The sequence below is a fragment of the Vulpes vulpes genome, chromosome 15, assembly GCF_048418805.1.
Source record: "Vulpes vulpes isolate BD-2025 chromosome 15, VulVul3, whole genome shotgun sequence".
Classification (NCBI taxonomy): domain Eukaryota; kingdom Metazoa; phylum Chordata; class Mammalia; order Carnivora; family Canidae; genus Vulpes; species Vulpes vulpes.
The window spans coordinates 115,845,183-115,867,967 of record NC_132794.1 but is presented as its reverse complement, the minus strand read 5'-3'; the positions used below and the strand labels follow the sequence as shown (position 1 = coordinate 115,867,967).

Below are 22,785 nucleotides of genomic sequence, written 5' to 3'. Positions count from 1 at the left end.
TTCTTGCGTATGTCGCACGGGTGGGACTTGGAAGGAGTAAGTGCAGAGGAACCCCCAGTGCCCCCCGAGCCCCGCTCTCGGGCGCACCTCCTCCCATCAGGACCCCGAGGTGTGAGCCAGTCCCAGCGCCCCTTAGTTCCCCCCATCCAGCCTGCGAGGGCAGCAGCCTCAGGAAGCGCCTCCGCGGTGCTGCCGCCGAGCCTCCTCCGTTCACCTGCGCTCCCGCTCCTGCCCCCCCCCGCCCCCCGCACTCACAGGACTAGGAACCAGACAGACAGAGACCCCCAAACAGCCCTTCCTGGGGAGTTACGGCCACAAACAAGCTCTCCCTGTCAGCCATGGCATTTGAAGGTCTGCCGAGGCCGAAAGTTCACTAGCGTGGGGGGACAGCCCCCGAACCCGAGCTGTCGGTAATTGCTTCCAAAGAAACCCCGCGCGCACCTGCCGGTCAGCTCGAGGCGGCCGGGCCGGCTGTCGGAGCGGAGACAGGACGGGGCTCGGCGAGGCGGCGCCCGGTCGGGTTGGCGTGATCAGGGTACCGAGCTGGCTGGAGGCGCTAGGGCTGGCGCGGAGCGTGAGGTCAATTAAAAATGTTTAATATATGATAGAGATTTGCGGGGAAACCCCCCCCAAGTGTCTCTCCCTGATAATAACGTTATTTTTGGCCGGGGGGGGGGATTTTAACAGTCGGCTACAGTCGCAATACAAGCAGCGTGTCCCCGCGAGGCTACGTCCCCAGCAGTACTCCCCAGCAGTCCAATTACAACACAGTGAGCACTAGCATGAATGGATATGGAAGTGGCGCCATGGCCAATCTAGGGGTCCCTGGCTCGCCTGGATTTCTTAATGGCTCCTCCGCTAACTCTCCCTACGGCAGTAAGTGTCTGTTTTTGTCACACGTCATCACACAGATTCATGTTCACTACAAAGTCAAATGTGTGCATTGCTTGGCTGTTCTGTGATGTGAGCTGCTGGATACAAGGGAGGGTGGCTCTGGAGGCTGGGTGTCCGTGTGGCGACGGTAAATTGACCCCGCGACGGGCCCCGCGAGGCCACGTTGGAAACCCCGACAAAATGGGGCTGCCCGATTGGAGACCAAAGTCCAACCCGAGAGTTTGCCTGTTAACCCAGAGAGTGGCCGAGCCAGAGCCGTGGCGTGCTTGTCTGGGGGACCCCGATGCTCCCGGCGAGGCCCCACGAGCGCTCTCTCTGTGTCGTGTTGCCGTGCCCGGCGCCGCGCGTCCTGACCATGTTTGCTTTGTTGCAGTAGTGCCGTCCAGCCCCACCATGGCAGCCTCTTCGGTCACCCTCCCTTCAAACTGTAGCGGCACACACAGCATTTTCTCATTCTCACCTGCCAATGTCATCTCTGCAGTGAAACAAAAGAGCGCCTTCGCGCCCGTGGTCCGGCCCCAAGCTTCTCCTCCTCCCTCCTGCACCAGCGCCAACGGGAACGGACTCCAAGGTGAGGGGCGACGCACTGGCCCCGCTGCTCCTGGAGCGCGGGCCGAACTGTCCCCTCAGGGCCCCCCCCCATCACCCCCGAGCCAGGGCAGCCCGGGCTGGGAGCCCCAGCCCTCCCTCGGGGTCCCCGCCCCCCGCCGCCGCGTGGCCACTGCATGCTCCCCTTCGGTGGGCCACCACGCGCTGCCCCTCCTGGCAGTCCCGCCAGGGCCACCCATCCGTGCCCCCCCGTGGGTAACAGACTCTCAGTTGATGAAAACCACTGCCTCCTGCTGCCAACCTCACCCACGCGTCCTCTTGGCAAAGGGGCCCCTCCCCTGAGGAGGGGCAGCCGCTTTGGGAATCATGTGGAGCGTAGCGGGGTGGGGTCCCCCCATTCCAGCCGTTCGGCAAACAGGCCTTCACGGCCGCCGCTGGCCCAGTGGGAAGCAGGGTGTACCGCGCCTGCAGCCCCGGGCCGCGGATGGCGGGTCCTCGTGCCACCTGCGGAGCCCAGCTCGGAGCCCGCCTGCCCTCCCTGTCCTGAGACGCAGCCGGCCTTCCCGAGCTGGGGTAGCGGACCCCGGGCTGCCGGGCCGCGCTGCCTTGGAAGCGGGTGCACCTAGCCCAGGGCCGTGCATGCGTGAAGGCTGGGCGGGAGCCCGTCTCTAAGCGCTCGCTCACACGTGTGCTCAGGAGGGAGAAGGGCTGGTCCCGAGGGCAGGGGGAGGCACCCCTTGGACGCGGCTGCCTCAGATGGGGCCGGGTCCCCTGGGCAGTGTAGGCCGCAGAGTGGCCTGTGAGGCGCGCGGCGGGTGGGCCACGCGAGTGCCCCTAGGCCTCGTGATCTTACGCGTGGCTCTTTGTGACTCACGGGGGCCACAGGCACTGAATTAAGTGGCCGTCATCTGGCCTCTTTCAGACACCACCTTTGGTATATGCTCCTCCCGGTGAAAATCAAATCCAGTTACTCCTTTAAAAAAATGAATCCATTCAACCAGTATTTACTGAGCGCCTACTATGTGCCAGGCTCTCTGCTGGGTGCTGAGGACGTTACCGTGGAGAAGACAAACTGGCCCTTTTGTGAAGTCGGTGGCATATTTCACTTTGATGAACTAATGCTCAAAAAAGGAACTGGAAAGGTATCCGTGATTTGAAATAATTGTCTTCCCAACATCTTAGCGTATGAGAGGGACGCCCAGGCCCCGCGTGCCGCCGACCGGCCTGCGGGCCAGCAGCGGCCCCCAGCCCAGAGCTGCTCGCAAGGCAGGTGGCCAGGTGCCACGGCCCGTCCACCGTCCACACGGTGCGGAGGCCCCGGGAGGACGGCACCACCTAAGCAGTGTGTACACACACGGGGCTGCCAAACCATAATGTTGTAACGGTGAGTCGGAGAGGAATTAATACTGTTGAGATTAATGAACTGGGAAATTGAAGCTCACATCACTACGTGAACAAATGTATTAATATGTTATACATAAATTAATGAGAATGATCATTCTGACAAAAATTAAACAACACTAAAGTTACAAGATTTTAAATTATATCCGTGCCAGGAGTTCACTGGAAAGCGTCAGCCGCGCTTGGCATTTTAGCACCAAGTTTCTTATTGGGGAGAGGAGCGAAAAGAGCTCCCCGTAAGGTGGGGCCTGGCTCGGGTCTCTTCGGGGCCCCCGGCCGTCAGGTGGCAGGGCAGGTGGGCTGCGAGCCGCTTTGCTCGCGGAGAGCCCGCGACTCACCTTTACGATACGGAACGGCCGGCAGGAGGTCAGAGGCGAGGGTGAGAGCAGAGGGGAGACTGAGGCGCATCCAGTGTTCCCGGAGGGAGCGAGTGCGGGTCCCGCCGGGCCTGCGCCCCAGACGCCACCAGGTTGGTTCCCATCTGTCCACCGAGGTGGCCTCCGCCCGCTAGAGACGAGCCCCTGAGCCCCGGGGAAGCGGCAGCCTTTCCCTCCCCGAGGAGGGCTGCGGCCGGGAGGCCGTGGGGGGGGCCCCGGCCCCCGGAGGTAGCCGAGCCCGGGCTGGTGGGCGGCCCACGTCCCGCGCTGAGCGGAGGCCGCGGGGCCCGCGCCGGGGCGGCCCAGTAACCCGCGGCCCTGCCCTCTCTCTTTCAGCTATGTCTGGGCTGGTAGTGCCGCCGATGTGAGCGGCTGCCGCCCCGCAGCGCCCGCGCCCAAGGACGGACTTCAGGGGACACGCTTAGTGTCTAGGACCTGCTGCTGGAGACGTGTCTGCGAGGCTTCAGCAGCCGCGGCAACGCGACGAGAGACTTTGTTTAAAGATTTTATTTAAACTATTAAGAATCAACATGCAAACAGCCTACTTCTTCACGAACGATTCCATTTTATTGACTGAACTTTTCTCATATTTCCACATTTCTCGGTCCTGAAGACTAAGGAAAACAAAGCGACGCCTATTTTGTATAAAGTTTCTGACTCCGTCTTGGCTCTGTCTAGTACTTGCTATGTGTTGGGAGAAACTTTGTGAATGCACCATTTTGATTATCATGAAACACTGATGAAAAATGCCTCCGGACATTTTTCTGTGCTCATAACTTAGATTCACAATGGTTGTGTATCTCTATAATGTGAAATATTTTTTTGTGGTGAAAAAAAAAAAAGGGGGCCAAGGAGGTGTGAGCCATCGAACTGGAAGAGAGGAGGACTACGTGACGAGGAGATTTCGGGGTGGCAGGGGCGGGGGGGCGGGTTTATCATGGCTTAACTTCATCTTAATGAAATGAAACTTTGTAACTTATTGTAGTTAGAAATTGTAACTTTGATATTGAATTCTCTTGCCTTCAACAAGCACACTGACAGAAAAAAAAAATGCTACTGTCTGTTGGTTTAACTATTCTCCCACTGCTAGAGCTTCCTGTTAAGCAAGTGTGATCTGCAACATTTTTTCAACTTTTGCTAGCACTGTATACTATTGCATTCTTAGGCTACTGTGAGGTCCATGTTTCTTGTACCAGAACTTGTCCTTTTGACTTCTAGCTCCTTCTTCCCTAATGTGTTTTGTATGTGGTTATAAAATTGTAGACTTTTGTGATTTTGCCAAAGTTGTAGCTAAATATTTATACACTTGTCTTGAATTTTTTTCAGATCCACTTAAATATTTAGAAAAAAAAAAAACGAAAAAACAAAACCCCCACCACCACGTTTTCTTCCTTATGTGTCTCATAAGGAATAAAATGGTCTCCATTCAACACTTTTCCATGAACACTTACAGTTGCTAAGGGACTTTCTTTTGTAACATATCGATTATAAATATTGTATTTATCTTCGAGACTTTGTACATTGGTTTTCCTGCCATTTTCTTTTTTCTCTCGTCTGTATTGGTTTTTGATCGTGGCCTGGTGTTGGGAAGAGCATTAAGCCAAGAGCTGTCTCTTTGATCTGTTTCTGTTAAAGTGAACTGGTGTCCTTGCATTTCATTTGTGCTTCAGATTTGCTTTTGTTGAGACTTCCCGTCCTTTTTTTTTTCTTTTTTTTTTTTATTTTGAGGAAAAGTCAAATTCATTGTTTATTTTTATATTATTTTTAAGTTATCTGAACAAATACTTTTGAAAAAAAAAAGTTCGTTGTATAGTCAAAACAAAACGGTGCCACTCGGCTGTGACAAATCCTAGTAGATTCCGTGCATGTGGAACAGCCGCAAAGAGGTGACACCGTTTGGGGCTGTGTCCTTATTTTATTTTTCTGTAGAATGTAAAAAAAAAAAAAAAAAAAAAAAAAATCATCTTAGCTGCCACCCATGACTTTGCCACATAGCTGAACTGTGTTTACTGGAAAAATTCAGAGGCCTAAAGTTTAAAATAAAATTTACTTCTGATGTTTTAATTAAAATGTTTGCCACATTAACTTCTCTGATGCCTTAAAAGTGGACTTCTTTAAAGAACCTTTGTGCTATTTTATCACAGGCTTACAACACAATCGTTAATCGATATTTCATTTGGAGATTTATGGTGTAAACACACACACACACACACACACACAAACAAAAGCACAAACCTGACGTTCCATGTGTCGCTCCATTCTGCGTCTGATTCTGCTGCGTTCCGTGTCTCCCCGGGGCCCACCTAGGATCCAGAGAGGTTTCGGGGGAACCAAAAATCACCGCTGGTTTTTAACTTTTTTTGAAACGACACCTTTTTTGTGGTCGGACCCCCGCAGCGCTGTCTGTACTTTTTAAAACCGGAATGACCTCCTTCAGATACTGTGCCTGTCCGTGCCAAACCCACAGTGAGACCAGGAGGGTCAGTCTTTTCCCTTTGTGTTAAACGCCTCACAGACACAGCAGACGTTTCGCGAATTGCAGCAGAAATCAGATGTAAAACAAAAAGGAGGGACATTAAAAAACAACTTTCTTGACAAAAGAACAAAACCATGCACAACTTAGGAAAGTGTTCATTCGAGGGACTAAATAAAACAGCAGAATGTCCCGGTGGTCAGCAGGTCGCGGTCCGGCCCCATGACCGCTAAGGCTTAGCTACGTGGGAAAGCCTGAGAAGTCACTTTGGAACTAAATTGCCTCCGTTTTATTTTGTATAAGTAAGGGTTTGATCTAAAAAAACAAGCTCACGTGTACATGTTAAGAACGTTTGCAAGTTTCCTCATCCCTGCACTCGGTTTGTGTTTTAGATTAATTAGTCAATGCCCCTCATCGCTTCATTGTCTCAAAATTGAGCGCTTCACTAAATGGTAGATTTTACTGTTAAAGACCCTACAATAAGATTGTTTTATCTGTACATTTTTTCAGATATTTAACTGTATAAAAATGTTCATTTTACACAATATTTAATTAAAGTATTTCTTGTCTGTGAATTTCACTTTGGGTAATTTTATCTGTTTTGATTCGAATGCAAGGCAAAACGCATGCACACGTTAGACTGGGCTGGGTGGGGGTGGCGGGTGGGGGGTGGGGGTGGTTCCCTTTCAGACCCTGGGCCCCAGGGCTGCATCTTGGGGCAAGATAAAGGTCATTCATGGAAGAAACTTTTACAAAGTTCTCGGTCCTCAGACCGCCCTCTAACCTGCATAGAGAAATTCTTACCGTTCCTGAGATGGCTCTGTCCCCAGAGGGGCCATCTGTACGTATGTTGCACTCCATGTCTGTTGGGGACTGTGTGACGGAGGCCACAGCAGCACCCTGCAGTTAATCAACCACAAGATACCCCACCCCCATCCCCGCCCTGGCCCTCCTGCCTCTGCTTCCAAACTGGAGGGCTTGGCAGGGAGGGAAGCAAGGGCTCAGGCTACGCCAGACAGGCACGCTGAGCCGCGAACCAGCTTCAGGCTCAGACAGGTGGGCAGAGGCCAGGGGCCCAGACGGTAGAGCGGCCAAGGTCTGACGGGGATGCCATCACCCGGCCCAGGTGCAGGGCGGCGGCCCCTGTGGGCCGCACAGGGCTGTGGGCAGAGGCACCAGGCTAAGGAGAGCTTCCGATTCACACAAGGGCGCTGGGCTCCTGCGAGTTCTCGGCCCTCCCCTTCCAGCTCATTCTGGATTTTTCACTTTCTCCTCAATGAGAGGCTGGTTTTGCATGTTTTGGCTTGCAGCTCTGTAACACATACACATAAGTGTGATCCAAATTAGTACTCACAAATGTCATCTTAATTACTTGTTCTGCTGAGCAAAACAGGAAACAATTATTCAAAACATAAAGAAACTTGTGAATACCTTTTTCTTCCGTCAATGACAATCGGGTTCCTTTGGCTGCATTTTTGTTTCGGCCTTAAAGAGATAGCAGAGAAGAAGAGGCTGGGGTGGGGGTAACCAGGCTGCGGAGGCCCACCCGTCCAGCCCGTCCCCCCCCGGGGCTCCTTCCTGAGGTGCTGGGGGTGGGGCTGGGGCCTCCAGTCCCCTACCTCCCCACTCGGAGCTGGTGCCAGAAGCGCCAGCCTGGGCGGCGGGGGGCGGGCTGGGGGGCGGGGCACCGGGGGGGGGGGCTGCCTCCCCAGAGCTGGCTCCCTGGGCCCTACAACCTGGGGAGAAATTGTTTCATGTTTGTGTTTCGAATCAGGAGCGAGAACCGCATTCTCTCCAAATGTATGCCAATTATTGTCAGGCCGCCTTTTAAGGTCTTTCAAGCTTTTAAAGATTATTCAAAGCACTTGAAATGGGCTTCCATCTAATGCCTCATTTCATTGCATTAAACAGCCTAGTTAATAAAGAATCAATATATTCAAAGGGCAAGGTTATCTTTTGTCTATAAGGGGTGGTGTCATTCTGAACCTTTTATAGTTCAAATGCTGAAAAAGACCTCATGAAATCCATAGTCATCAAGTAGGTCAGCGAGAGCAACAGAAGGAAGGGGAGGGAGCTGAAAGGGAAGAAAGGCTGCTCTCCTTTAGAACAACTCGGCCTTATCTCCTGGCTCCGAGCGCCGAACGGGTCCTCCGAAAATGTCAATTTCTCATCAAGACAAGAGGCCACGATGATCATTTTTTCCGGAGAATACATACAATTAAGAGAATGCAGAGGGGCGGCCGCGGCAGCGATTCGGAGCTGCCTGTCCCACGAGCTCCGCGCTCCCTCCCAGCAGATAATAAGAGAGGTTGATAACTCAAGTGTCAATATGCCAAAGAGCGAGTTTTGAATGTGAGTCCTTGTGCTCTGAGCGCGCCCGGCCGATCCCAGGCCCTGATAACGGCGCAGCTGCCAACGGACACCACAGGTTGGCCCTCACAATTAATGCGATGAATAAATCACACAAAAGAGTCGGGAGGCTTTATACTCAGTGAGACAATCCCCTGTTTTACCCTTCAAGGATTCCTTTTATGTTGGAATAAGGTTGCTTTTAATGAAATTTAAACTCATCAGAGGAAATCAAAAACCTCCAATCAGATTACAAATTGATTTTTTGGTCATTTGTCATTTCCCAGTTTCACAGAGAGCAAGTTGCCAGTCCGGGGCCGGGGAGCCGGGGAGCCCCGCACCCAGCGCCTGGCCCGGGACGCGCGGGGGCAGCAACTGCCGCCCGTGGGGACTCGGACGCCCTCCTGAGCCATCCTCGCCCCCGGGCCCCAGGCCCCCATTGCCCTTGGTGGAGCTCCGTGACCACTGGGTGCGCACCCACGATCCACTCGTGGCCAACAGGGGCACGTCCTCTCGGAGCCACAGTGTGACGTGGGAGCCAGGGGACCAGCCGGCCCTCCCATCCCAAGCGCCTGTCACCCGGGGCCCCGAGGAAACCTGGCCACCTCCCCCTCACTGTCCCACGTGAGCCCAAGTGCTCCCTGCCCCGCAGGGTTGGCCCTTGTCCGGGCCAGCGATGGGCCTCCCTGTGCTGCCACCAAACCTGGGCGACCCTGGGCCACCAGCTGCTGGGCGGACTGGGAGCTGCCCCAGGACGAGGGGCACCAGCCTTCCTCGACGTCCCTTCCCAAGCGGGGACGCCCAGCCAAGGCCACAAGGCCCGGCTGGTGCAGGGCCGGGGCGGGCGCTGCTTCAGGAGGGGAGGAAACACCACTCCCGATTCTAGAATGCTTGGAGACCACCTTTAGAAATGCAGTCTCTAAAGTGAGGTGAAGAGTCCACGCATTTCTGAAGAGCAAGTAAGCACCACACCCCACGCACACTTGCGAAACCCAGGGCTTTGCAGGTCATTTCAGCAGCCCCAGGGACCCTGTGCCAGAGCCCGTTCCCACCTCGGGAGGGACAATGGCTGTTCAGAGAGGTGACGTGACCAGCCCGAGGTCACAAGACCAGAGGGACCAGGGCCAGAGGCTAAACCGAGTCTCTGACCTCCCAATCCTGCTCTTTCCACTGACTTTGGTTTCAGCTGTCTTGGGTGGGGGTAGAGGGTGCAGAGAGACAGAGACACAGAGACAGAAGAGACAGAGAGATGGAGCATCTGGATGGAAGGAGAACCACCACACCTCCCTGGGAGCTTCCAACCAAGCTCAGGGGACACGTGCTGCCCCCAGGGCTTGACGCAGCCAGGCCTCGTCAGCTGAAGCTCAGGGGGTCTTGTTTCTGGACACAGCCAAGGTCACAGGACCATGATTCCAAAGCCAAAGGCAGAGGTTCCTCTCCCCAGGGCCCTGGCAACAAACTAGGCGCCTCTGAGGAGCTGTTTCCCCGGTGCTTCTCACCAGCACCCTCGGGCCACCACACGGTCAGCATGTGGCCGGGGAGCCCACATGGGGCTGCGGAGACCCTGCCGCCCACGTCCATGGGGTACCCCGGGCCGCACCCGGCATCTGCAGTGCGAGCTGTGTGTAGGGGCCCTTCACGCGGCGCAGGGACAGGAGGGGGACAGGAAGGGAGGCAGTGCCAGCGGGACTGGGCTGCAAGGCCTGCGGCGTCGGCCAAGTCCCCAGCCCTGGCAGGGCTCAGCCAAAGCTTCTGTCGTGGCTGGCAGAGGGGCAGGATGAGGGGAGCAGGGAAAGCTCACTAGTGGTTCGGCCAGCAGGACCAGAGTGAGCGACAGCAAAGTCAGAGGGGTTGGCCAGGACAGAAGTGAAGTGTCAGGGGGGCACACGGGCACCCCAGCAGGCTGCCCCGTCAAACAGCTCCCACTGCCGTGCTGATGGCAGGCTGGGGACAGCTCACTCACCCGACAGGGCTGGGGGAACTCCTAGCTGAGCCGAAGCCTGAAACTTGTGTTTCCCACCACAAAAGACGAAGCCCGGAACCACCAATGCAGCCCAAGGAACCCAGTCTTGTCTGGGCCCGGGGTGAGGCCACCAGGAGACAGAGAGAAACTTGCAACAATTACAACAAAAGGGTTTATATCTCAATATACAATGAGCTTTTGCAAATCAATAAGACCAGATACCCTGAAGAAAAACAGGCAAATTCACAGTCCATTCACAAGGGAACAATACAAGTGATTGATAAGCTTTGGAAAATGTATTCAACCTTACTTAAAAATGCACATCAAAATAATGAGATGAAATTTTTTTCATCTATTAAATTAGAAAAGATTTTACTTAAAAGCTAATACTCAATCCTGTTGATGGAGAAATGGGCATTCTTAGAGTTGTCGATAGAAGAGTAAATTGGTACAGCCTTCTGGAAATCAATTTGACGTTATATCAAGAGACTTAACAATGTTCATATCCTTTGACCCGCTAATTCCACTTCTAGGAATCAATCTTAAGGAAATAATCAGAGATTAGGCAAGATTCAAGTACAAGATTGTTCGCTGCAGTAATATGTATTTAAAAAACTGGAAAGAACCCAAATACCTGAGAATAGCAAGTCTTAATTTATTATGGTATGGCCATATAATAGAATATTATATATTCTACAGAGCCGTTAAGATCACAATTTTAAAGTATATTTAAGGAAATGGTAAATACTAATGATATCAAATTAAGGCGAAGCAGGCATGTGATACTGTGCATAAAACATAATTCAAAATTGTGAGTTTCTATGTCAAGAGAAGGCAAGAAAAAGAAATATATATTAATGTGACAGAATAGTAAATATTTGGAAAAAATAATAGAATTATAGCGGGATCAATGTTTGGTGTGTTTGGGAGGTAGAAGCTTCTAGATGATGCCCAGGGGTACCGGGGGTGCTGGTGATGCAAGACCACGTGGAATGGCAGCTGAGGCATGGGGGCTGTGGGAGACCAAGAGGCTGGTTGGAGCTCAGAGAGGTTGGCTGAGGAGCGGTGCCCAGGGGTGCAGAGCCCAAGGGCTGCAGGGCCCCGGGGGGGCAGGGCCCAAGGGAGAGCAGGTGAATGCCCTGCTCCCAGTTTCTCCAGCATCCCTCGAGGCCTCATACTCTTCATCCTTACTTGTATGGCTTCTGCTGCTAGCAACCAAACAGTTGGTGACTACACGAGGGAGAAAATTAGAGGATACATTAACTTGCTACACGTTAAATAAAACCTTGAAAGAAAAAAAATAATAAAGAATAAAATTACTGTCATAAGAGAATCCAAAAGAACTTAAGAAGTATTAAATTCAGTAAGTGGGATTTAGCAAGACTGATGAATATAAGGTCAACCTACAACCACATGTCTCTAATAGTAGGAATTTTTTCAAAAGCACACCACTTACAACGCCACAAATAATACCAACACCCAGGAAGAAAGCTGCCAATGTGATCGAAGATGACTGCCCGGGAAACCATATAATTGTTGAGAAATGCTGGGGATCTTAGGAAATGGAGGTATTAAACATATTCATGGGTTGAAAAATTGCATGTTGCAAAGATGCCAGTTCTCCCCAAAAAAGACCTCGGGACCCAGTCTCAGTGTTGGTCCGGCTCCAGTAGCTCCTTTCCTGAGGCTGAGAAGCTGCTCCTGGAATTTCCATGGAGCTGAGAGCAACCTCGAGGGGCTGCGGCAACGGGCAGAGTGGCCACCTGAGGTCTCACTCAGGCTGGGCGTCTGTACAAAATCCTACACCCGGGGCCCTACACAGCAGACATTTCCATCTCCCAGTTCTGGAGGTTGGGAAGTCCCAGCTCCGGGTGCTGGCAGGCCCGGTTGGTGGTGAGGGTGCTCTTCCTGGCTTGTGTGCCCGTGTGCTGGGAGGAGAAGGGCTTTCATCTCCTGCGAGGGCACGACGCCCACCGTGGGGGCCCCACCCCAGCGTCTCATTAAAGCTTTATCACCTCTGGTCACGTTGGCGAGTAGGTTGGCGAGTAGGCCTTCAACATACAGATTTTGGGGCACGAGCATTCCGTCCCTAACACTGCCCAAGCAAGGTTCCTTGTGGGGCCACAGCAAGGAAGACAGCGTGGCATTCGAGCAAGACTGGACAGAGTCGGGTCTGGACACATGCTCCCCTGACCTACAGCACAGGTGACCCAGCAAAGCAGTGGTAAAGGGGTGGGCCTTTCGGTAAGCTGGGCTGAATGAAGTGCATACCCGTGTGCTCAATAATGTGACTCTCCCTTACACAAGTGGGTGTAGATCAGGGTGGGGGGTGCCCTAAGAGAGGAGAGAACAGTGTTCAGGGACAGAGAGAACAGGTGGTGTTGACATCAAAGTCCGGAGGGCACCCAGGACCTCTGAACTGAAGCAGCAATGAGATGGAGCGCAGAGCCCCCATCCGCCTGGGCAGTGGGGAGGGCCGAGGCTCACAGGAGCCAGAGCACGAGCTAGAGCAAAACCCAAAGCCCGCTCCCCTCCATCTACCTGCTTGGACAGGGTGGAGACTGCACCTTGGACCAGCCCTTGCAGGGAGCTGGTAAGAGCCGGCACTCTGAAAAGCTCACGCAAGCGCTCAAGCAGCTTTCAAAAAGACCTGTGGTTTTATGATCGAAAGAAATTAAGACCTAAATAAATGGGAAAGCATCACACGTTCATGATTGGAAGACAGTTTATCGTTAAGATGGCAATGCTTCCCAATCGATCCACAGATTGGATGCAACCCCTATCAGAAGCGCAGCTGGCTTCTTGTAGGCACTGACAAGCGGATCCTGAAATCCGTGTGCTCCCGCACGGGACCCAGAGAACCCACACAAGCTCAGAACAACAAAGTCAGAGGACTCCACTTTGATTTCGACACTTACTACGAAGAGAGAGAAATCAAGACAGTACAGTACTGGTGCCGGGCGCATGTGCAGATGTGTGGGAGAGAACTGAGAGCCCAGAAATAATCCCGTGTATTCGTGGTCAACCTGGTTTTGACAAGGGTGCCAGGGGCATTCCAGGGTAAAGAATAGTCTCTTCACCACATATGCTGAACAACTGGAGAGTCACAAGCAAGAGAATAGACTTGGACTCTCACCTCATACCATATACAAAAATGGACTTCGAATGGATCAAAGACCTAAATGTAAGAGGAAAGACTGTCGAAGTGAGGAGAACACACAGGGCGGGCTCTCTTCAGGACTTCAGATCTGACCGCAGATGACACACAGATTGGCAACCGTGTGTGATGCAATGAATCTGGTGCACATTTCAGATTTGACACCAAAATATCTATGTTTCAAAGACGTCATAGAGCCGTTGGAAATCAGCCCACGGAATGGGAGAAACTGAAAACTGTGTATCCGATAAGGGGCTTGCATCAAAAGTATATCAAGAACACTTGCAAACACAAACAGCAAGAGGACAAATGACTCCATTTAGAAATGGGCAAATGATCAGAAATAGACATTTCTTTAAAGAAGACACACACATGGCCAACAAGCACATGAAACGATGCCCAGCATCATCGGTCATCAGGGAGATGCGAATCAAATCCACGGTAAGAGCCCCCGTCACGCCCACGAGGACAGCTATGATCAGACAGCAAGTGCTGCGGGCTGTGCAGACACCTGACCCTCACACACCTGCTGGCGGATCTATGAAACGATGCAGTCACTTCCAACAGGCCAGCGGCTTCTCATCTGGTTCAACAGCTACCACAGGACCCAGATTTCTATTCCGTTACAACCATAAGTCACGGCAATCTACGTTCACACGGATGCTTACTCATGATTGCTTAGGACAGTTTGCAATAATCAAAAGGTAGAAGTAACCCCCAAAAAGCAATTACAAATGGATTTTAAAATTTTGGTGTCTCCATACGATGGAATCTTACCCAGTTACGAAGGGAACATGGATGGACCACAACACAATGAACTTTGAAAACATTACGCTAAGTGATGGAAGCTGATCCCCAAAAACCAAGTTTCTGTTTATACGCAACATCCGGAGCAGGCCAACCCACGGAGACAGAGAACAGACGGGTGCTTGCTTGTGGCCGGGAAACATGCGGAGTGGGGGCGACAGCTGCAGAGACACGAGGGGGGCGTCGTTCCGAGGTGAGGACCATGCTCGAAAATCGACTGCGGTCAAAACCATTGAACTGTGTGCGTTAAACAGGTAACTTTTAAGGTATGTGAATTATTTCTCAATAAAACAGTTGTTAAAAAGTACTGCGGTTTTATCAGAGCAAAAACAAAACAAAACAAAAAAAGGACATTTCATGGAAAATTCATCCTCAGGCGTTTGGCTTCCTGAAGAAGTCATATTTCCCTGAGAAAGTCTCTGGGCCTGGGGCCCTGGGTCAGTGTGTGAGAGAGAGTGAGGGTCAGGGTTCCGCACTCTTGCCCTGAGCGAGGCAGGGTCTTCCTCCCACCTGCTCCCCAGGGAGTAGTACCCACTTCCCATAGAAGGGGAGGCTCATCACATAGGTCCCTACTCAGCATCCCCAGCCATCAAGTCCTGATCTCGGCCGGGGTTCTACCTCGGGGAGGGGGGTGGGGGCAAGGCAGGTGCAGACTCCCCCCCATGCACCCCAAATTAGGACCCTAGGGTTGTTCTGAGGCTGCCCTTGGGTCCCTGTGGATTATACACATCTTCAGTTAAGTTTTTCTTGAAGGGAAGAAGAAGCCTTCAAGGATGGCTTTTTAAAATGGGTTATTTTCTGAACATTCCACAATATTCCTATTTTTTAAATGTCATAGTCCTGTTTTTAAATTTCTCTGAAACTTGTCATCATCTAAGTTGGATATCCAAAGTCTCAGCTGATCCCACTCCTGCCACCCTGGTCTGAGCCACATCTGTGCTTCCTGGGCTTAGGATATCCGAGGCCTAAGGCGTCCCATTGCCTCCCCTCCTGCCCCAGCTGTCTTCCTCAGCACCATAGCCAGAGGGTCCTTTAAATTAGGGCAGATTGCCTTCACTGCACCCCCTGCAGATTTCCCCCAATGGCTGCAAGGAGGTCCACAGTCAGCCCCTTTGCCCCTTCCCCCTCGGCCGCAGCACGGGGCACAGATACCTCACGGTCCATGAACACAAACTCCTGCCTGAGGCTTCGCACTTGCTCTTCCGTCTCCCTGGAGCTCTCTTCTGCAAGGGCATTTGCTGTGTTCCCTCAACTCAGGGCTTCTATTCCCGCTTCCCAGGGAGGTGTCCCTGCCTGTTCCATCAAAAACTAACACCCCTACCCCAACCACTACCCACATCCCTTTCCTTCCACTCCAGTTTTTCTCCTCAACACCTACACCATTTAATAAAGCTGAGGCTTTCCTTAAGCAGCCTCTGTACTCTCATCCACTAGACCAGAAGCCCCTTGAGGAGGGGGCTTGTCTGCTTGGATACTTGCTCCAGCCTTAGCACCCCCAGCGCTTGCAACCAAACCCCTGCATTGAGGCAACCTGCTTCTAGGCTCAGGATATGTGGCTTAATAGCATGCCACGTTGGCCCTGGGGAGTTCAGTTTTCGTTATCTCTCACGGTTTTGCTCCATTGTGTGTATTTTTTTTATTAGTCTATAATATATAATCTTCAAAGTAACAGAACAAGGAAAGAACTCCCATATTAGACCCATGGCCTCCCTGGAGGCAAAGTGAGCTCCAGAATGTCAGCTCCATTTGGAGTATTTGTGGAGGTCTCACTGTGGGCCAGGTCCTGGGCCAAAGGCAAGTTAGGCATTAAACAGATAATAATCCATTTTTACTTGCTCTCTTGTAATCCAAGCTTGTTGTGAAAATAAAAGCAATAAATATGGGTAAGGAAGGACAAAGATAATCCTCCTTCATGCCAGCTTTGCCTAAACTCCTTCTCTTCCCTGGTGATAACACAGTTACTGAGTGGCTTTCAATCTTTCTAGACCTTGTTCTAAGGACTTTACAGATACAGATTTCCATGTAGTTAAAAAACTGTAACACAGAGCATGACTTTTATATATTTAACATCATACTCCCTTCAGTAATCTCCCAGTGGTACATGGGGATCCACCCTGTTTTCTAGTGGCTGTAGAAAAAGAAGTGCATTGATTTAATCTGCCTATTGAAAAATTTCATATTGTTTGCTATGAAAAACAATGGTATGGCAACAAAAAGTCTATGATAAAAAATTTAAAGAATACCATTTTTTTTTAAAGAAAGATACCCTTTACAAGGGTACCAGAACATCAAATATCTAGGAATAAACTGAATAGAAATTGTTCAAAACCAGTACAATTGAAATTGAAAACCACAGAGCAGAATTCAGAAAAAACTTAAATGCCTAAGTGATTGGAGGTATGTACTCTGTGGGTTTAAAAACTTAATAAAGTAAATTTTACCAAAATTGATCTGATGATTAAACACAATAAAAATAGCATTAGGTTTTGTGTTGTGGAAGTTAACAAGCTGAATTCAAAAGTTCTATGGGAATGGAGATGGCAAAGATAGTCAATAATCTTGACGAAAGACAAAACTGGGAAACTTAGACCACCAAGCTTCAATACTTAGTTTACAGCTATCATTAAAACAATGCTATTGATCAAAGGATAGTTCAAAAGTCCACTTAAATGGAATTCAGAGTCCAGAAACAGACCCACACAGGACCAGGTGAGGCTTGGCCAACAAGTGGCTAAATCTCTTGCACAAAATAAAAATAAAGTTTAACCCCTATCTTGCACAATAAAATCAAGTCCTGACAGATATGCTGCTGAATGCGAAAGATAAAGTTTTCAGAGGGAAACATAGGAGAATTGTTTACAAATGTGCCAGGCAAGAATATATTAAATAAGACACAAAAAGCTTCAACCATTAAATAAAACATTGATAAATTAAACTACATTAAAATTAAGAAATTCTGTTCTTCAGAACAATACCTTTAGCAGAATGAAAAAGGAGGCCACAGGGTGGGAGGAGATATTTGCAAGATATACATCTGACAAAGAACTCATCAAAATATAAAGAAGCCCCACACATCAATAAGAAAAAACAGCTTAAGAAAAAAAAAAAGGATGAAATACTTGAACAGGCAATTCATAGAAATCCAGATATCCTAATAACCAATGAATGAGGCTAACGTTAATTAATCACCAGGATTATGAAAGATAAACCACAAAGAGACAGCACTACGCCTCCACTAGAATGGCTAATTATGATAGATCCGGCAATATCATGTCTTGGCAAATACGTAGACCTAGAGGAACACTCACACACAGCTGGTGGGAGTACAAATTGGTACAACCATTTTCACCATTCTTTGGCAGAAACTACTAAGGCTGCACATGACGACTCAGCAATCCCAGTGCTAGCTGTACACCCAACAGCCATGTGTATGTATATTCACTAAATCATACCAACAAAAATGCTATGGCAGCACTGGTTTTTAACAGTCTTATTGAGCTATAACTGAAAAACAAAACTATACATAGTTAATGGACAGAATTTGACAAGTCTGGACACATGTATATACACCCATTAAGCCATCACCGCAATCAACGTAATAGACATCTCCATCACTTCCCAAAGTTTCCATGAGCAGTGCTATTTTCAAAAGCCCCTAAATGGAAACATGTTCATTGACAGTAAAATGAATAAATAAAATTGTGGCTTTTTCATACAATACAAATATTTTAGATGGCAAGGAGAACAACTTTCTTAATACATGCACTTGCATGGATGAATCTCACACATTGCCTACTGAAAGAAGCCAGACATAAAAGAGAACACATTATGTGATTTCCATTTATATAAAGGTCGAAAAGAGGCAAAATGGACCAGTGTAAAAGTCAGAATGGAGGTTCCATGGGCAGCGCAGTAGAGATGAGGAGAAGGTAGGTGGGATCTTGGTGTGTTCACGTTGTAAGAACCCATAGAGCTCAATACTTAAGATTCTTGACCTTCTCAGTATGGACGTTTTCCATAACAAAAAATTTATACTAAAAAGGGCTACAAAGAACATCCTTGTAACCTGTATATTTGTGCATAAGTCAGTATTTTTGTAAGGAATTGTTCCTGAGGTAGAATAATTAGTTCACTTTTATTTTTATTTTTTTTTATTAGTTCACTTTAAAACAAGATGGTCTCATTCACCAACACATAAGAAAATATTAATTTCTGAAAGTCCTGGGTGGAGCAATCATGTATGAAAAAGAAATAAAAGGCATAAGAATTGGAAAGAAGCGGCAAAATTATCTCTATTTGCAGATGACATGATTTTATATAGAGTCCTAACTTCCATCAAAATACTGGTAAATGTAATCAATAAATTCAGTAAAGTGGCAAGATAAAAATGAACATAAGAAAATCAGCACTGTTTCTAAATACTAATGAAAATTACCTGAAGAAGAAATAAAGAAATCTACTCATGATAGCATCAAAAACAATAAAATACTTAGGAATAAATTTAACGGAAGAGGTAAAAGATCTCTATACTGAAAACTACAAGACATTGATGAAAAAAATGGAAAACACAAATAATTGGAAAGATATCCTGTGTGCATGGATGAAAAGCACTAACATTGTAAAAATGTCCATTCCACCCAAAGCCATCTAGATTCAATGCGATCCCTATCAAAATCCCAACAACATTTTTCACAGAACTAGAATAATCTAAAAATTCATACAGAACCATAAAAGATCCTGAGGAGCCAACACGACCCAGAGAAAGAACAAAGTTGGAAGCATCACCCATCCTGATTTCAAACTGTATTACACAGCTACAGTAATGAAAACAATACAACACTAGCATAAACACAGACAGGCTGACCAGTGAAACAGAATCAAGAGTCCAGAAATAACGCATACTTGTCTGTCAACTAATATTTGACAAGGAAGGCAAGAATAGACAAAGTAGAAAAAGTCTTTTTTAAAAAGTAGATTTATTTGAGAGAGAGTGAGTGGGGGAGAGGCAGAAGGAGAAGCAGGCTCCCTGATGAACAGGATGCTGGATGCAGGACTTGATCTCAGGACCCTGGGATCATGACCCCTGGCTGAAAGCAGGCACTCAACTGACTGACAGGCACCCCAAAATACAGTCTTTTCAATAAAGGGTGCTGGGAAAATTAGAAATTCACATGTAAAGAATCAAACTAGACTTCTCTTTTATATAACTCCTAAAAATTAACTCAAAGTATTTGATTAAAGACTTACTATAAGATCTGAAACCATAAAGCTGTTAGAAGAAAACAGAGCGGAAGGAGCTCTTTGGCATGGGCTTGGCGATGTTGTTTCTGGACAGGACACCTAAAACACAAAGAACAAAATAAAAAATAAACGAGGGAGTCCACATCAAGCTAAAAAGCTGCTGCACAGCAAAACAAACCATCGACAAGGTGACAAGGCAACATTAACAGAGTGACAAGGCAACCTACAGAATGGGAGAAAAAGTTTGTAAGCCACCCATCTGATAAGGCTTAATATCAAAGTACATAAGCAACATATAAAACTCAATAGAAAAAAGAAAAAAATCCAATTAAAAAGGGGGTAAAGGGATCCCTGGGTGGCGCAGCAGTTTAGTGCCTGCCTTTGGCTCAGGGCGCGATCCTGGAGACCCGGGATCGAATCCCACGTCGGGCTCCCGGTGCATGGAGCCTGCTTCTCCCTCTGCCTATGTCTCTGCCTCTCTCTTTCTCTCTGTGTGACTATCGTAAATAAATAAAAATTTAAAAAAAGGGGGGTAATAATCCTGAACACATTTTCCCAAAGATATTCAAATGGCCAACAGGTACATGAAAAGGTACTCAACATCACGAGTTACCAGGGAGATGCACAGCAAAACCGTCTTGAGGTGTCACCTCATGCCCTTTAGGATGGCCACGATGGAGGACAGAAGATAACAAATGCTCATCGGGATCAGGAGAATGGGAATCCTCGTGCAGAGTTGGTGGGAATGTCAACTCAGTGACTACTAAGGAAAACAGTATGGAGATTCCCCAAAGACTTAAGACTAGAACTACCACACGATCTTCCATTTTCACTTCAGGGTATAGATGCAAAGGAGACAATATCACCATTTCAAAGGGGTACATGCGCCCTCAGGTTCACAGCAGCATAGTTATAATAGCCACATTCTGGAAACAACCTACATGTCCAATGATGATGAGTAAAGGAAATGTGATATATACAATAAATACAAAAGCGCGCGCACACACACACACACACACACACACACACTCAGTGGGATACTATTCAGCATAGACATGAAAGATTTGTGACAATACAGACGAACCTTGGGGGAATCACACTAAGTGAAACAAATGAGACAGAGAAAGACAAATACTGTATAATCTCATGTCTGTGTGGAATCTTAAAAAACCTCAAGTCCTAGAAAGAGATCAGATCTGAGATTGCCAGAGGTGGGGGAAGGGGTTGGAGGATTTGGGTTTGAAGGTGGTTACAATCTCTCAATTTGTAAGTTATTAGATAAATGAGTTCCAGGGATGAATGCATGAGATGGCTATAGCTAACGATACTCCTTCTCTGTATACTTGGAAGTCACTAAGGAAGAAGATCCTAAAAGTTATTACAAGGAAAAAACATTTTTTATAACTGTGAGGCGACGGACATTAACTGAACTTACTGTGGTGATCATTTCACAATTCATACATATATCCAATCATCACGCATGCCTCAAACTGCAACAATGTTATATGTCAATTATATCTCAATATAACCGGAAAAAAATTTAGAAATCTTTCACTGCCTATCTTTGCCCATGATAAAAAATTCATTCTTTCATTTAAAAATAGTGTCATAAGAGGATAGATACTGCATGATTCTACTTACATGAGGTGCCCACAGCAGTCAAATCCGTAGACACAGAGAATAGAATGGTGGATGCCAGGGCCGGGAGGAGGAGGAGGGGATGGAGAGTTAGTGTTTCACACTCCAGAGTTCCAGCTGTGCCCCATGAAGTCCTGAAGACGGATGGCAATGAGAGATGCACAGCAAAGCAGATGTACTCCACGCAGCCAAGCTGCACCCTGAGAAACTGCTAAAATGACAAATGCAATGGATATTTCAGTACGATTTTTTTTAAAAAATTAAAAACATTTATTGAGTGACTACTAGAGGTCAGGCACTGTTCTAGGTCTGGGGAAAAAGCTATGAATCAAAAGACAAACATTTACTACTCTTGAAAGACTTACATTCTAGTCAGGCTGTTATCAATAAAAATTTCTGCTAATCTACAGCAGAAATAAAGGATAAAGAAGCTGAATAAACAAGAGAACAGATCAATGGATCCAGGAGCTAGTTCTTTGAAGAGGTGAACAAAATTGATAAATCTGTAGCCAGACTCATTAAAAAAAATAAAAAAGAAAAAAAGGGGGGGGGACTCAAAATCACAAATGAAAGAGGAGAAAGAGCAACCAACACCACAGAAATACAAAAAGATCGTAAGAAACTATTATGAAAAATTATATGCCAACAAGTTGGACAACCTAGAAGAAATGGATAAATTCCTAGAAACATATATCCTACCAAAACTGAGTAAGAAAGAGATAGAAAATTTGAACAGATTTCCAGCAATGAAATTGAGTCTGTAATAAAAAAAAAAAATTCACAACAAACAGTATTCCAGGGCCAGATGACTTCACAGGTGAATTCTACCAAATGTTCTCAAGCTTTTCCAAAAACAGGAGAGGAAGGAAAATTTCCACATTTATTCTCTGAGGCCAGCATTACCCTGACACCAAAAACAGATAAAGATACCAGAGAGAGAGAGAGAGAGAGAGAGAGAGAATATTACAGGCCAATATCTCTGATGCACATAAACGCAAAATTTCTCAACAAAATACTAGCAAACTGAATCCAACAATACATTAAAAAAATCATTCACTACAGTCAAGTGGGATTTATTCCCAGGGTGCAAGGGTGATTCAATATTTGCAAATCAGTGTGATACATCACATAAATAAGAGGAAGGATAGAAACTTGTATGATCATTTCAATAAATGCAGAGAAAATGTTTGACAAAATATAATATACATTCATGATAATTAAAAAAAATATCCCTCAACAAAGTAAGTTTAGAGAGAACATCCCTTAACATAATAAAGGCCATGTATGAAAAGCTCACAGTGAACATCATACTCAATGGGGAAAAACTGAGAGCTTTCCCCCTGAGGTTCAATAACAAGACAGGATGTCCACTTTCACCACTTTTATTGAACATGGTACTGGAAGACCTAGCCACAGCGATCAGACAATGAAAAGAAATAAAAGGCATCCAAATTGGTAAGGAAGAAGTAAAACCTCCACTATTTGCAGATGACATGATACTACATATAGAAAACCTAAAGGCTCCACCAAAAACCTACTAGAATAAATGATAAATGAGTTCAGTAACATTGCAGGATATGAAATCAATGTGCAGAAATCCACCGTCTTTCTACGTACTGATAATGAAGCAGAAGAGAAATTAAGAAAACAATCTCATTTACAATTGCACCAAAAATAATAAAATATCTAGGAACAAACTTGACCAAAGAGGTGAATAACCTATACTCTGAAAACTATAAAATACTTATGAAAGAAACTGAAGATGATGCAAACAAGTGGAAGGACATTCCACGTTCATGGGTTGGAAGAACAAATATTGTTCAAATGTCTACCACCCGAAACAATCCATAGATTTAATGAAATCCCTAACAAAATATTGCCAACATTTATCACAGAACCAGAACGATCCTACAATCTGTTTGGAACCACAAAAGAC

General features: G+C 47.5%; 1 protein-coding gene and 1 long non-coding RNA gene across 12 annotated transcripts in view; one reads left to right on the top strand and one right to left on the bottom strand.

Moving 5' to 3' along the window:
- EBF3 (EBF transcription factor 3) overlaps positions 1–5,181 on the top strand; it is a 115,915-nt gene extending 110,734 nt beyond the window's left edge. For 2 of the 11 annotated variants that reach the window (XM_072740427.1, XM_072740424.1), the window contains exons 14-17: positions 688–876; positions 1,376–1,465; positions 2,473–2,585; positions 3,558–3,706. In XM_072740427.1, the coding sequence (XP_072596528.1) occupies positions 688–876; positions 1,376–1,465; positions 2,473–2,585; positions 3,558–3,575 (410 nt within the window). In that variant the 3' untranslated portion in view covers positions 3,576–3,706. The other 9 variants (XM_072740421.1, XM_072740419.1, XM_072740420.1 and 6 more) reach the window with 8 other exon arrangements.
- The window catches only part of LOC112928802 (uncharacterized), a 33,919-nt gene continuing 15,158 nt past the window's right edge, over positions 4,025–22,785 (bottom strand). Inside the window, exons 5-9 of the long non-coding RNA XR_003236790.2 lie at positions 20,853–21,060; positions 19,218–19,310; positions 7,126–7,179; positions 5,457–7,006; positions 4,025–5,144 (exon numbers count right to left, since the gene is read on the bottom strand). This is a non-coding gene — a long non-coding RNA (uncharacterized lncRNA). The remainder of the gene's footprint in view (positions 5,145–5,456; positions 7,007–7,125; positions 7,180–19,217; positions 19,311–20,852; positions 21,061–22,785) is intronic.